Raw genomic sequence first — 13,222 nt, 5'->3', positions numbered from 1 at the left:
AACAACTTTTAGCATGAATGTGGATTTTCCCCTTTTTTTAAAGCTTTAAGCAAATATTATAAAATGACTTTATCCTGTTCCAAAAACAAACAAGCAAACAAACAAAAAACACCAAAAAAAACCTGACCCGTGGTATAACCTCTCGTTTTTTCCTTGTCAAATTGTTGTTGTAAGCTCTTCGAGAGAAAGGACTGTGTTTTCCTGATCTTTTATCCTCAGCCCCAAATGTTATACCTTGCACGAAATGTTTGAATGAATTTGGTCTTGCCCCTTTCTCTATCTTTCATTTAAGTTATGCAGTAAAAAACCTGTATAGCTCCAGGAAAGGGCTAACTATGGTAGGACACACTAGTTACCATTTGTCAGATTCTAACTTACTTTGTTATGCAGTTTACTAATGAAGAACCCAAGGACCAGACCCAGAATTCCAACACAGGTAATTTGGCTCCCAAGTGCACTATTTACTACACTGTCCTGCCCCCACTGGCACTATAAAAGTACCTTTTTGAGCCATTTATTTCCATTGGTTGTAATTATTTATATAGCTTTTTTTTTTCTTTCATCATCAAATTGCTGTAGCAGGGATGCAATTAGTAACTTAGTTTTGGCAGTTTCAACCTCTGGCGTATTTGTTTTGAATTTAGCTTAAGTCATCTAGTAGCATATTTTGTGTCCTACCTCCCTTTAAAATGCACCATGGTCAGTATCTCCCTTTTCAGTGTTTCAGCCAGGTTGGAAATGATATTATAGAATAGTTTTAGCATTTCTTTTCTGTGATGAAAATGTTTAACACTTTTAGTCATTGCTCTACTGCATTTCCATTTTTGTGCTCATTATTAGTTTTTCTATGTATGTGTAGTCATTCTTTGCCAATGAAATCTGGTTGTTTTGTACATAAAATTAGGCCTTTGTAAGCCAACATTTGAAACTTTTTCTTTTTTCTAATTTGTTTTAACAAAATAGGGAAATGGTTTCATAATAGTTTCTCTGCAGTGAATTGGCTGATGAGTTAACAAGTTAATGTATTTGCTGTTTAGAATTTGTACTGTTAATTCAAGGAAAACTGTTAATTCAAAATTTATTTGTGATAAATTTTGGAACACTTACAAAAAGACTTTCCGTTTATGTTGAAAAGTAATTTCTTATGGTAAAAAGTAAACAAGTGTTAAATCTAAATCGTGGATATATAGGTGTCATCATTTATTTTTGTTTTAATAATATTTAGAAGAAATTTCTCAGGGTTCCTCCTAGATTTAAACTACTTGAATAGACCTTGATAACATCTAACGCTGTACCTTTAGGAATATATATATATATAAACTTTTTTTTCTTTCTTTTTCTTTATTTTGCTACAGAAGATTTTAAAATTCGACTCATTGCATGCTTCTTATTAATATGGATTTTGATAACTATAGATATTCCTCTGAAATACTAGCAGCCTCTCACAAGAGTTAAAAATTATGTCAATAAGTACACATTAGCTCTGTACCCTAGCTCTGGCATTTATAACGGTAACAAAATATATTAAAACAGATAATATTAGGTTTTTATTTTAAAAAATTATTTTGTTCATCAGTTTATTTTGTTCATTAGAGTCCACAAGTGAGATCATGTGATACTTAATCTTTTTTCTGACTGGCTTATTTCATTTAGCATAATACTCCCCACGTCCATCCATGCTGTTGCAAATGATAAGAGTTCTTTCTTTTTTACAGCTGCATAGTATTCCATTGTGTAGATGTACCACAGATTTTTTTTATCTATTCACCTGCTAATGGGCACTTGGGCTGTTACCAAAACTTAGCTATTGTTAATTGAGCTGCTGTGAACATAGGGATGCATGTTCTGATTGGTTTTCAGGGTTCTTAGGATATATTCCTAGAAGTGGATCACTAGGTCAAATGGGAGTTCCATTTTTAATTTTTTGAGGAAATTCCATACTGTTTTCCACAGTGGCTCCACCAGTCTGATTCCCACCAGCAGTGTACTGGAGTTCCCTTTTTGTCCACATCCTCACCAACACTTGTCCTTCGTTGATTTGTTGATGATAGCCATGCTGACAGATATGAGGTGATACCTCATTGTCGTTTTAATTTACATCTCTCTGATGATTAGTGACTTTGAGCATTTTCTCATGTCTCTTGGCCTTTTATGTGTCCACTTTGAAGAAGTGTCTATTTAGGTCCTTTGCACATTTTTTAATTCGATTGTTTATCTTCCTTTAATTAAGTTGTATGAGTTCCTTATATATTTTGGAAATTAACCCCTTATCAGATGTATCATTAGCAAGTATGTTCTCTCATGCAGTGGGCTCCCTTTTCATTTTGTTGATGGTTTCTTTTGCTGTAGTTCAATTTGTTTATTTTAGCCTTAGTTTCCTTTACCCTAGGAGATGTATCAGTAAACATATTGCTGCAAGAGATGTCTGAGATTTTGCTGCCTATGGCTTCTTCTAAGATTTTTATGGTTTCACAACTTACATTTTGAGTTTATTTTTGTGTATGGTATAAGTTAGTGGTCTAGTTTTATTATTTTGCATGTACATTTTCCCCAGCACCATTTATTGACAAGACTGTCTTTACTCCATTGTATGCTCTTGCCTCCTTTTCAAATATTAATTGAACATAATGGCTTGGGTCAATTTCTGGGTTCTCTGCTCTGTCCCATTGATCTTTATGCCTGTTCTTGTGCCAGTACCAGGCTGTTTTGAGTGGCTTTGTTGTATAACTTGATATCTGGTATTCTGATTTCTCCAACTTTGTTCTTCTTTCTCAAGATTACTACTGCTATTCAGGGTCTTTTTTGTTTCCATATAAATTATTGTAGCAGTGGTTCTAGATCTGTGAAATACGCCATTGGTATTTTAATAGGGATTGCATTGAATCTGTAGATTGCTTTGGGTAGTATGGACATTTTAATGATGTTGATTCTACCAATCCATGAACATGGTATATTCTTCCATTTGTTTATATCTTTCTCTACCTCTTTTTTCCAACATTCTGTAGTTTTCTGAGTGCAAGTCTTTTACCTCCTTGGTTAAGTTTATTCCTAAGTATCTTAATTTTTGTGTTGCAATAGTAAATGGAAGACAGCTGTGCTCACCACTATGCCACCAGCACTGCACTGCAATTGCAAATGGGATTGTGGGGTTGTTTTGTTCTGTTTTGTTTTTCTCTTCCTGAGAGTTCATTATTGGTGCATAAAAACGCCATCAATGCCATAATTTTGTATTCTGCTACATTGCTGAATTCATTTATTGAATCTAGTAGTTTTTTGATGGAGTCTTTAGTGTTTTTTATGTACAATATCATGTTATCTGCAAATAATGATAGTTTTACTTCTTCCTTTCCAATTTGGATGCCTTTTATTTTATAAAATTTTTTGTAAGTTCAAAATGATCCCCATAATATTTTATTTTTACCTTGCTCCATTCTAAATGGATTTGAGGTAATGACAGTGATGGGCACTTAAAAAAGACACAGAAAGTCAGAGGATAACATATAATTAGGAAATCTATATATATAAAAGCATAATATGCAAATCGACTGGATAGGGGAACGAACCGTCGCTATGATGCGCACTGACCACCAGGGGGCAGATGCTCAATGCAGGAGTTGCCCCCAGCCCACAGGCCCCGATTACCCAATGGGGGCCTGCCGGCCAACCTCTCAGTCCCTCCCCCCCCAGCCAGCAGGCTCCGATCGCCCAATGGGGAACAGGGAACCAGGGTGGGTGGCGGCGGGAAGTGCCAGGTCAAGGCAGTGCGAGTGGGGCCCTGATCACACTGCTGGGTGCCCCACACACAGAAGACAACTGACGGCGGCGGGCAGGGCCGGCTACCGGCAGCCAGGGAAGATCGGCCCTGATCGCAGGCCAGGCCTAGGGACCCTACCCATGCATGAATTTTGTGCACCGGGCCTCTAGTAGTATATAAGAGATTTGACCCTGAGTTTCCCTGTATCAGTAGCAAAAATAAAAATAAAAAATAGTAGTAAGTGAAAATATAGGGCAAGATCAAAACCAACTTGATGAGTGCTAATTTGATGAGTGATCTCATGATGCTCTCATTTTTTAAAATGTGGAGGAAAAGTATCTATTCCTTAAGAGAGCATATTTTTTCTGGTGTTGAGTCCCAGAACAATTCCTCAAACTTAAGTAAAGAAGATAATTCAAGACTGAATTGATTCTAGACATCCAAATAATTTGCCTTTTTATTTCCTTTGTGTCTAGATCTAGGCTCAAAAGAAAGCTGTTTTCAAATGCATACTTTCTAAGAGTAAAAACTTTGTAGTAGTTGTAAATTAAAACCTACACTTTCAGAAGTACACAGTATTAAATTTATTTGTGAAAGAAAAGGCATTTCTTTTCTAAAACAGTGATGAATGTTAATAATTATAGTTTATACTAGAGGCCTGATGCATGAAACTCGTGCAAGGGGCTCGGCCCTCGCAGCCCCGGCTTCATCCGGACAGTCGTTCTGCTGTTCGGTCTAATTAGCATATTAGCTCTTTATTATATAGGATTGTGCCTTTATAAGCTAATTGTTAGGTGCCAATTGCGGGGTTTTATTGTTCTGTTTGACAGTGTCAGTTGATTTTCAGTAATATTTGGTTTATAACTACAAATTGCTGAAATGCCAAGATTCTTAAAGTATTAGAAAGGGTGGGGTTTTTTTGTTGTTTGTTTGTGTTGTTTTTGTTTTGAGGAAGGGAGAGCAAGAAATAGAAATACCAATGATGAGAAAGAATCATTGATTGGCCACCTCCTGCATGCCCCCACTGAGGATTGAGCCCAAAACCCTGGCACGTGCCCTGACGAGGAATCGAACTGTGACCTCCTGGTTCACAGGTCGACACTCAACCAATGAGCCACGCTGGTCGGGCAGAAAGGGTTTTTATGTTTGTTTTACTTATTTCTATTTTAAAATTTAAGAAAGGAAAAAGATTTTGGTTAAGTTTTTCAAAGAATATTCTTACTAGTAGTTTGAATGCTTATTAGATTTTTAAATGTTTGGCTATTTGAGTTTAGAGTCCTAGATTTAAAAAGACTAGAATATTTCCTCTTTTGAAAATAAGGGTATTTTGTGTATGTTTGCTTATAAATTGTGTGTATATGTTTGAGAGAGAGATAGATTGATTTTGAATCATAAACTATATATGTATATGTCTACTCCTATAGGCTGGAGTAGAGGCATACCTCATTGTATTGCACTTTGCTTTATTGCTCTTCATAGTTGTAGGCAATCTTGAGGTTTGCCTGTATTAAGCAGTTGTCATTGTAGATAGGTCATTCAAGAGTCAAGAAGTTTGCAACTTACTGTCTTACATTGACTCTCTCAGTTGCCTATACTTTACCAAAATCATGTTTTTCTGTTTTCTCACTTATTTGGACTTATTCATAGGACCATATGGAAATTAATTTTTATGATATGTGCATCAGGTCTCCCAGGTTTGGTGATTCACTAAGAGGACTCACAGGACTCAGCATATAATTGTACTAATAGCTATTATTTATTACAGCAAAAGCATGCAAAGCAAAATCTGTGAAGGGAAAAGGCACTGGGGAGAAGTCTGGAGGAAACCAGGCCCAAGCTTCCCAGGGTCCTTTCCTAGTAGGGTCACACAGGATGCACTTAATTCCTTCTGCAGCCAGTTGTGACAATGCATGTGTGAAATAATGTCTACCAGGGAAACTCATTAGATGCTCTGCGTCCAGGGTTTCTTTTGGAAGATCATGTAGGTACCCTCTACATAGTATGTACTAAAATTTCAAACTCCCAGAGGAAAGCAGCTGTTTAGCATAAACCGTAGTGTTTGCACGAACAGTTTAGGCACAGTGAGACACTTTTATCAGTGAGGTTGGTGAGAACATTCCCAAAATGCAAGTTCCTAGATGCCAGTCAGGGGCTAACCTTGCAAACAGAACATTTTAAGGATTTCAGTCTCAGACCTGCTATTTTAACTCTTTTCTACACAATATACTTTAAAGAGGAAAAATATATTAAGGTAGTTTTTACTTTTAGTTAGGTATGTATCCATTCAATTCTGCCATTCCAATAATTAACACAAGCCATCTATGAAAGATGAGATATTTTTACCTTGAGACAGAAGTTTAATGCCCTGTCCCTTGTGGTAGTATCTCATGGGTATAAGCCATATTCTGGTTCTCCCAACGTATTCTCCAGCAATCAAAGCATTTTCTCTGTAAATACTCCTGCCATGATATTTTGATGATATTACTGTCAGAGTTTAGAGGCCTGATTTTTTTTTTTTTGGTAGTTTGTCAATTTTTATTACTTTCATGCTACTTTAATAGTTTTCTGGGGGGAAAATTATGCGGGTAGGTAACTTATTCCTGTTTCTCTCTGAAAGTGAGTTACAACTTGTAAATAAAATCTTTATAGTCCATATGCATAACTTCAAAACTACTTGAGCTATAATGTCAATTTTTAACCTTGCATTTTGGAAACTGGAAAATAATTAACTGTGTTGTGGACACAGAATCCTAGAACTGCCAGAGTCCATAAGCTTTCCGACTCCACACCTGTCACTGGGTGGTGCAGAGCTGAACCAGCCAAGGCAGATGGTGCAAAAGCACTCCAGCGGTGAGGGCTCTACGCAGTTCTCAGGAGCCCACGTTGGAGTATAAGTAAGCTAAGCTAACTGTCCTGGATCACCTATTCTACTGGTCTTTTGTGCATTTAGAGAACAATTAAAAAAGATTTCATTAAAACAACTGCTAAATCATTCTTTGGCCTTTTCTTTGCCAGATTGAGCCAAGTTGCAGCAATAACAATTTGATTTTAAAAAATAAAAAAACAAGACATGCTATTCTAGTCTAAGCCAGGCTTTCTTAATGTAAGGGTCTGTGAACTTGGATGGGAAGAAAAATTTACACATTTTCACTAACCTCTATCAGAAAGTTAGCATTTTCCTTCATTGCTATATCTTAAATAAAAAATATTTGGATAACTATTTCAATGTAATTATTTCCTTTGTAAATGTATGTATTTTACTTTATGCATTTAGAGAAGAAGGGGTCCATAGGGTTCACTAAAGGCTCATGGCAAAAAAAAGAAAAGGTTACACTCTGTGATGAGGGTAGTTGGATAACCTTTAAATGAGAATTTTTAGGGTTGTTTTTTTTTTCCTTATTGAAGGTAACTGTGACTAGTAATATGTATTACTGTTGTGCTTTTAGGTTTACGTACAAGTTAATAAAGAAGCAGCAGAAGACAAAAGTGTAGCCAAATCAGCACATGATTTCTTCCAGCGATTGGAACTAGGTGACATGCAAGCACTTGCACTATGGCAAAAATTTCGGGACTTGAGCGTAGAAGAGTACATTCGGATTTACAAGGTACCTGAGCTCTCTCCTGCTTTCTTGAGTTGTGGTGCAGCTCTTGACTGGTACCACCAGGCAGCCATGTTTCTTCTTAAGCTCATGTTTTAAAAATAGATTTGTCATTGAGTTGGAATTTACGACTCAAATATTGTTCTTTGGGCTGAAAGTTAGAGCTATGAAATAATCCTACAGCCTATGAGCTTAACAGACTGACATTCTGATACTTCATTTCAGGGAGGCCTTTCTTTTCTCTCTCTATCATTCCTTCACTTTTTTTTTTTTCTTACCATTTTTTCTTCATGATGGGTATAAATTTGTTCATTTAATTAACATTTTAGGGCATGGGAAAAACACAACAGGGAATAAAAAAGATAAGTTTTCTCATGGACTTTACATTCTAGCATGGAGACAGTGCATTAAACAAAGGCAGTGTGAATTAAATAAGAGCATGTAGTCTGTTAGATGGTAATGATGCTGTGGAGAAAAATTAAGCAGGGAAGAAGAGGTCAGGCATGCGTGGACTAAAGAGAGTTTCTGTAAAGAAGCCCATGTGGCTGGAGTAGGTAAGCAAGATGCGGACTATAGGAGAGGAGATTGAAGAGGTTGTAGGGTGGGACGTGATGTGGGATGTTTTCCAGGGCTGTCCAATCTGGCTTCGTGAGGTGATGGAAATGCCCTGTATCTTTGCTGTCCAGTATGGCAGCCACTAACCTTGTGTGGCTACAGTGTGAGTAATGTCATTGAGAAACTAAATGTTTAATTGTATTTCATGGGAATTTCAGTAGCCTCCTGTGCCTAAAACTACCATATTGGACAGTATGATACTGTTGGTAGGACTTGACTGGTGGAGGAGCCTTTAGAAGATTAGAGCAGAGGAGTAACTTGGTCTGTGTGCCAGACTGTAGGACAGCGGTTCTCAACCTGTGGGTCATGACCCCTTTGGGGTGGGGGGTCGAATGACCCTTTCACAGGGGTCGCCTAAGACCATCGGAAAACACATATATAATTACATATTGTTTTTGTGATTAATCACTATGCTTTAATTATGTTCAATTTGTAACGATGAAAATACATCCTGCATATCAGATATTTACATTACGATTCATAACAGTAGCAAAATTACAGTTATGAAGTAGCAACGAAAATAATTTTACGGTTGGGGGTCACCACAACATGAGGAACTGTATTAAAGGGTCGCGGCATTAGGAAGGTTGAGAACCACTGCTGTAGGGCATCCTATTTTGTCTTAGGGTAAGGTAAAGGACATTTAAGTAACTCTTTTTCTTTTGTTTCTGAACCCTTTTAGCGTCTAGGAGTACATTTTGATGAATACTCAGGAGAATCATTTTATCGTGAAAAATCTCAAGAAGTCTTAAAGTTGCTGGACAGTAAAGGACTCCTGCAGAAAACAATGTATGATCAGGCTACTATTCTTTAGTAAAGGTTTTTGTTCTTTTTTGAAATTGGTGTTGATATATTCACTCAGTAAGGACAACAGAATGTGCTTTGCAGCCCTTTCTGGCATTATTTTAATAGTGCTTTTGCTATTCGAAGTACTTTTGCACATGCTGTCTTTTGCTGCCATAACAAAAGTCTGGTAAGGTTGGGAGAAAGGATGTTATCTGCTGTTTGCACATGAGCAAACAAGAACAGGAGGTACGCATGACCTGCCTAAGGTCACAACGGCTGATAATGGTATAACTGTAAAAAAGCAATAGAATTAACAACTTCTTACTTAACCCTGCCTTTTAAAAGAAAAGTAATCCTATCCTCTTCAAAAAAAAGATTTAAGGCAGCTCATGAAAATAGGTGTAATACAACAAGCTTTTGAAAGAGTAAAAGGAGAAAATCAGGAAGTGGGGGCAGAAAATAATATGAAGTCAGGGTGATATTAGTACGTCATGTAACACACACTGGGATTCTGTTTCCTGGCTTAAGGTAGATTTCTAATTTAGCTTTGAGCTTCCTGTCAACCAGACAGAAAAATAGTACCAGTCATAGCAGCTCAGATATCTGTAATGTAAAAGCAAACCAGTTGCTTAGAAGGGCTGCTTTTCATAGAACCAAAGAGCAATTTCTTTTGCCATCTTTATAAGGAAGACATGGAAACTGAGTTTAATAACATCCTTAGCAATGTCGTTAAGGAAAATTTTTAGATTACTGTGTACAAATTCTAATTTTTGCTCAGGCAGGAAAGACAATAACAAAATCCCATGGTTTTATTACTCAAGGGTACTTTATGGCATCTCAAAGCTAGTCCAATATTTAATATTAAAATAACTGGAATTAGAGAAAAATATGATGTTTTATAGTTAAACTACAGTTGTAATTGCATTTTTTTAAGGTATGTTTATGACATTATCTAAGTACCTTACCCAGAGTTACAAGATAACCAAATATTAATTGCACTAGAGGCCCAGTGCACGAAATTCGTGCACTCGGGTGTGTGTGGGGGGGGCGTCCCTCAGCCTGGATTGTGAGAAGGTGCAGGCCAGGCTGAAGGACCCCACTGTTGCATGACTGGGGCCAAGGAGGGACGTGGGAGTTTGGCCAGCTGGGGAGGGACCGCAGGAGGGCTCCAGGGCATGCCTGGCCCATCTTGCTCTGTCCCAATTAGCCAGACCCCAGCAGCAAGCTAACCTACCATTTGGAGCATCTGCCCCCTGGTGGTCACTGCATGTCATAGCGATTGGTCGACCGGTCAACTGTCTGTCCCCTGGTGGTCGGTGCATGTCATAGCAAGTGGTTGAGGGACCTTAGCATATCATTAGCATATTACGCTATGATTGGTTGAATGGCTGACCGGATGACCAGACAGTAGCATATTAGGCTTTTATTATATAGGGTTATACCCACTCTTAATAGATTCCTGGTCAGATTCCATCTTATTTTTCTTTGTTGTTGGTTATACCACTTATTGCTACTTAAGCAATAAAAATAGCTTCTGGTTTGCCAAAGATAATGTTATAGATATTATACTTTTAAAGGTCTTAATTTTTATTATGTTGCTTCAAATTACCTTTTTGCATTTCTAGAAAAGGAACGGCTGTAGTGGATCTTTCTGGGAATGGTGACCCCTCCTCAGTTTGTACTGTGATGCGTAGTGATGGGACATCTCTCTATGCAACCAGGTTTGTATCTTATGTGAAGGTCAGCATTAGAATTAGCATGTGTATATGACTTCATGTTATTTGTTCTAGAGTTAATGCTAAAACAATTATGTTATCCTCAAAACTATTACCAAAGGCTAGTTTCTAAATCTCTTGTTCTCATCACTAAAAATATACTTTTTGGGTTTCTGTTTAGTGCGAGTTATATTGCCTAGAAAGGTTAAAAATCATCAGAAAAGTGACTGAAAACTACTTACAATTCGTTAAGTAAACATCATAGGATTCCACATTATTCTACCAACTATAAAATTGAGATTTCTTGTAATCAACTATAAATATTTTACAATTGCATAGTTGGAGGGAATGTATGCTAAAAGGTGGCTGTGTGAGCTCAGTGGTGTCCTCACTCTGTAAAGACCATCTTAATAATCAGTCCTCATTCTGATTGTGGTAAAACAGGCCATGTCACTTACATTTTTTTCTTCTGTCTCCATGACTGACTCCTGTGGAACAAAGCAGTCTCTGTTAGTAAGATCTAGAATTGTCAAACACACTTATTTCTGAGACAAAGCTAATAGGAAGGAAAAGACAGAAAAATAAAAAAGCCACACAAGCAAACATGGCCATACTCAAGCAATGCTGGCAAAAGGCTCTAGTCTCCTGGGCTAGTTTTATATTACATCACAAACCTCTTGTAAGCATAGTGAAAGTAATGATAATTTTTAAAAATTTTTGTTAACTACTATCATTTGTTCCAAACAATTTTAAACAGCCATCCATCTACTGTCCTTCAGAAAATTCATCTACTTTTTATTACTTTTTGAAATGTCCTTTTATCAATTCCATACAGTTGAGGGTGGGATATGAAAAGAACCTATATATGTAAGAAGTACATTTCTTTTTCTAGATACAAAAAATAAATAGTAGAAAAAATTGTTGTGCCAGCTAACTATTGCTGGACAGATTACAAAAGAAACCCATGAGCAATGGTTATAAGAATTGTGTCCACTCAGAATGGAAGTTCCATGACATGAAGACTCTGTAACTGCCCTGAATCTGGTATCTTTTTGTGGTTATTATTAGGTCTAGATTTTTCTGTGTACAGTCATCCCTTTGTATCCATAGGGGGTTGGTTCCAGGATGCCCCACAGATACCAAAATCCATAGATGCTCTAGTATAGTATTTGCATATAAACTACGCACATTCTCCCGTGTACTTTAAATCATCTCTAGAGTACTTAACAATTCTAGTACTATGTAAGTAGTTGTTACACTGTATTGTTTAGGGAATAATGGCAAGGAAAAAAAGTCTATACATGTTTAGTACAGTTGCAACCATCATAGAGCAGTCCTGACTACACAGTACACATATATCAACAACATAACCTTTTTGTCCAAAATTTCCTATTTACAGTTGTGATACCTGTGGGTGTGGAGGGCCAACTGTATTTATCATAATACTTACACTTTCCTTTTTTCTTTGGAAAATGATTTTCTTTTTGCTACTTGTTTGAAGTGTTTGATTTTTTGCTTTACTCTATCTTTAGTTGTTTCTGCCCTTTCATTGGGTTCCTTATAGAATACATCTGTGTAGGTGTGAGTTAAAGGAGTTGTTATAACAACAAGAAAAAGTATAGAATACTGACAAGAGCACAGGGTGAGGCTGGATACCCGAACTTCGTTCTGAGACCAGGCCCATCACTTACCCTCTCTGGGCCATGGTTCCATACTTTGTGAAATGAGAGGCCTGAACTAAATGACCTGGCATATCTTCTGGCTTTCAATTCAAGTTCTACAAACTCAACCTACAACTTTTTCTTATATTCTTCTCGTTTATTCTTTCAACGGATCAGAAGGTTTATCTGTTTTGTCCTTTGCTCAAACCAAAAAGTATAATTGGGGTATATATATATGTGACTTCATTTTGGGAATAATCGTCTAGACCAGTGTTTCACAACCTTTTTTTTTTTTTTTTTTGCATTATAACCCCGCTTGGGAACCATTTTTCCTACTTGCCTACCCTCATGAATTTTAACAACACAGATATACTATATATCTGTATGTATTGTATGCAAATATGTGCTTTATACATAAAAGGAATAAGATTTTACTGTCCCTAAAGAGCCAGTTTTTGCCTCCATTGAGAGTGCATGTTTTGTGTTATAATGGGACTAGAGGCCCAGTGCACGAAATCTGTGTACGGGTAGGGTCCCTAGGGGCTGCCGGCTACCAACCGGGGTGCCTCCCTTCCCCCAGCTGCCTGCCGCCGCCTCAGACCCTGCCACCTAATCGAGCTCCCAGTCTAGGGGACAATTTGCATATTAGGCTTTTATTACATAGGACTAGAGGCCCAAAGCATGAAATACATGCAAGGAACTCAGCCCTCACAGTCACTACAGCTTGCCTCGGCCCTCACAGCCCTGGCTTCATCCGGAAGGACGTCCGGAAGGTCGTTCGGCTGTCTGATCTAATTAGCATGTTACACTTTTATTATTATAGAGTCCCAGTGCACAAATTCATGCACGGGTGAGGTCCGGCCTGCCCAGCCCCAATCGGATTGGGGCCAGGACTGTGCGGAGGAGACGGCAGGAAGTTGGCTAACTGGCCCACCCCCAAGTGGGGGCGGGGGCAATTGGGGACGGGGCCAACTGTGGGGAGGGGCTGTGGGCAGGCTGGACCCACCCCCGATTGGTGTGGGAGGGGCCAATCGGGGTGGGGCTGGCTTGGGGGAGGGGCTGCGGGCCAATCAGTGTGGTGGGGGCTGATTG

The 13,222-nt window shown here is 38.0% G+C and overlaps 1 protein-coding gene across 1 annotated transcript in view; it reads left to right on the top strand.

Annotated features, from left to right (window-relative positions):
- The window catches only part of RARS2 (arginyl-tRNA synthetase 2, mitochondrial), a 69,165-nt gene that overhangs the window by 39,177 nt on the left and 16,766 nt on the right, over positions 1-13,222 (top strand). Inside the window, exons 9-11 of the mRNA XM_005858387.2 lie at positions 7,201-7,359; positions 8,651-8,757; positions 10,380-10,475. Of these exons, the coding sequence (XP_005858449.1) occupies positions 7,201-7,359; positions 8,651-8,757; positions 10,380-10,475 (362 nt within the window). The remainder of the gene's footprint in view (positions 1-7,200; positions 7,360-8,650; positions 8,758-10,379; positions 10,476-13,222) is intronic.

Source organism: Myotis brandtii, unplaced genomic scaffold (assembly GCF_000412655.1).
Source record: "Myotis brandtii unplaced genomic scaffold, ASM41265v1 scaffold1171, whole genome shotgun sequence".
Classification (NCBI taxonomy): Eukaryota; Metazoa; Chordata; class Mammalia; order Chiroptera; family Vespertilionidae; genus Myotis; species Myotis brandtii.
The sequence above is the reverse complement of the archived record's forward strand: the minus strand, read 5'-3'. Positions and strand labels throughout refer to the sequence as shown.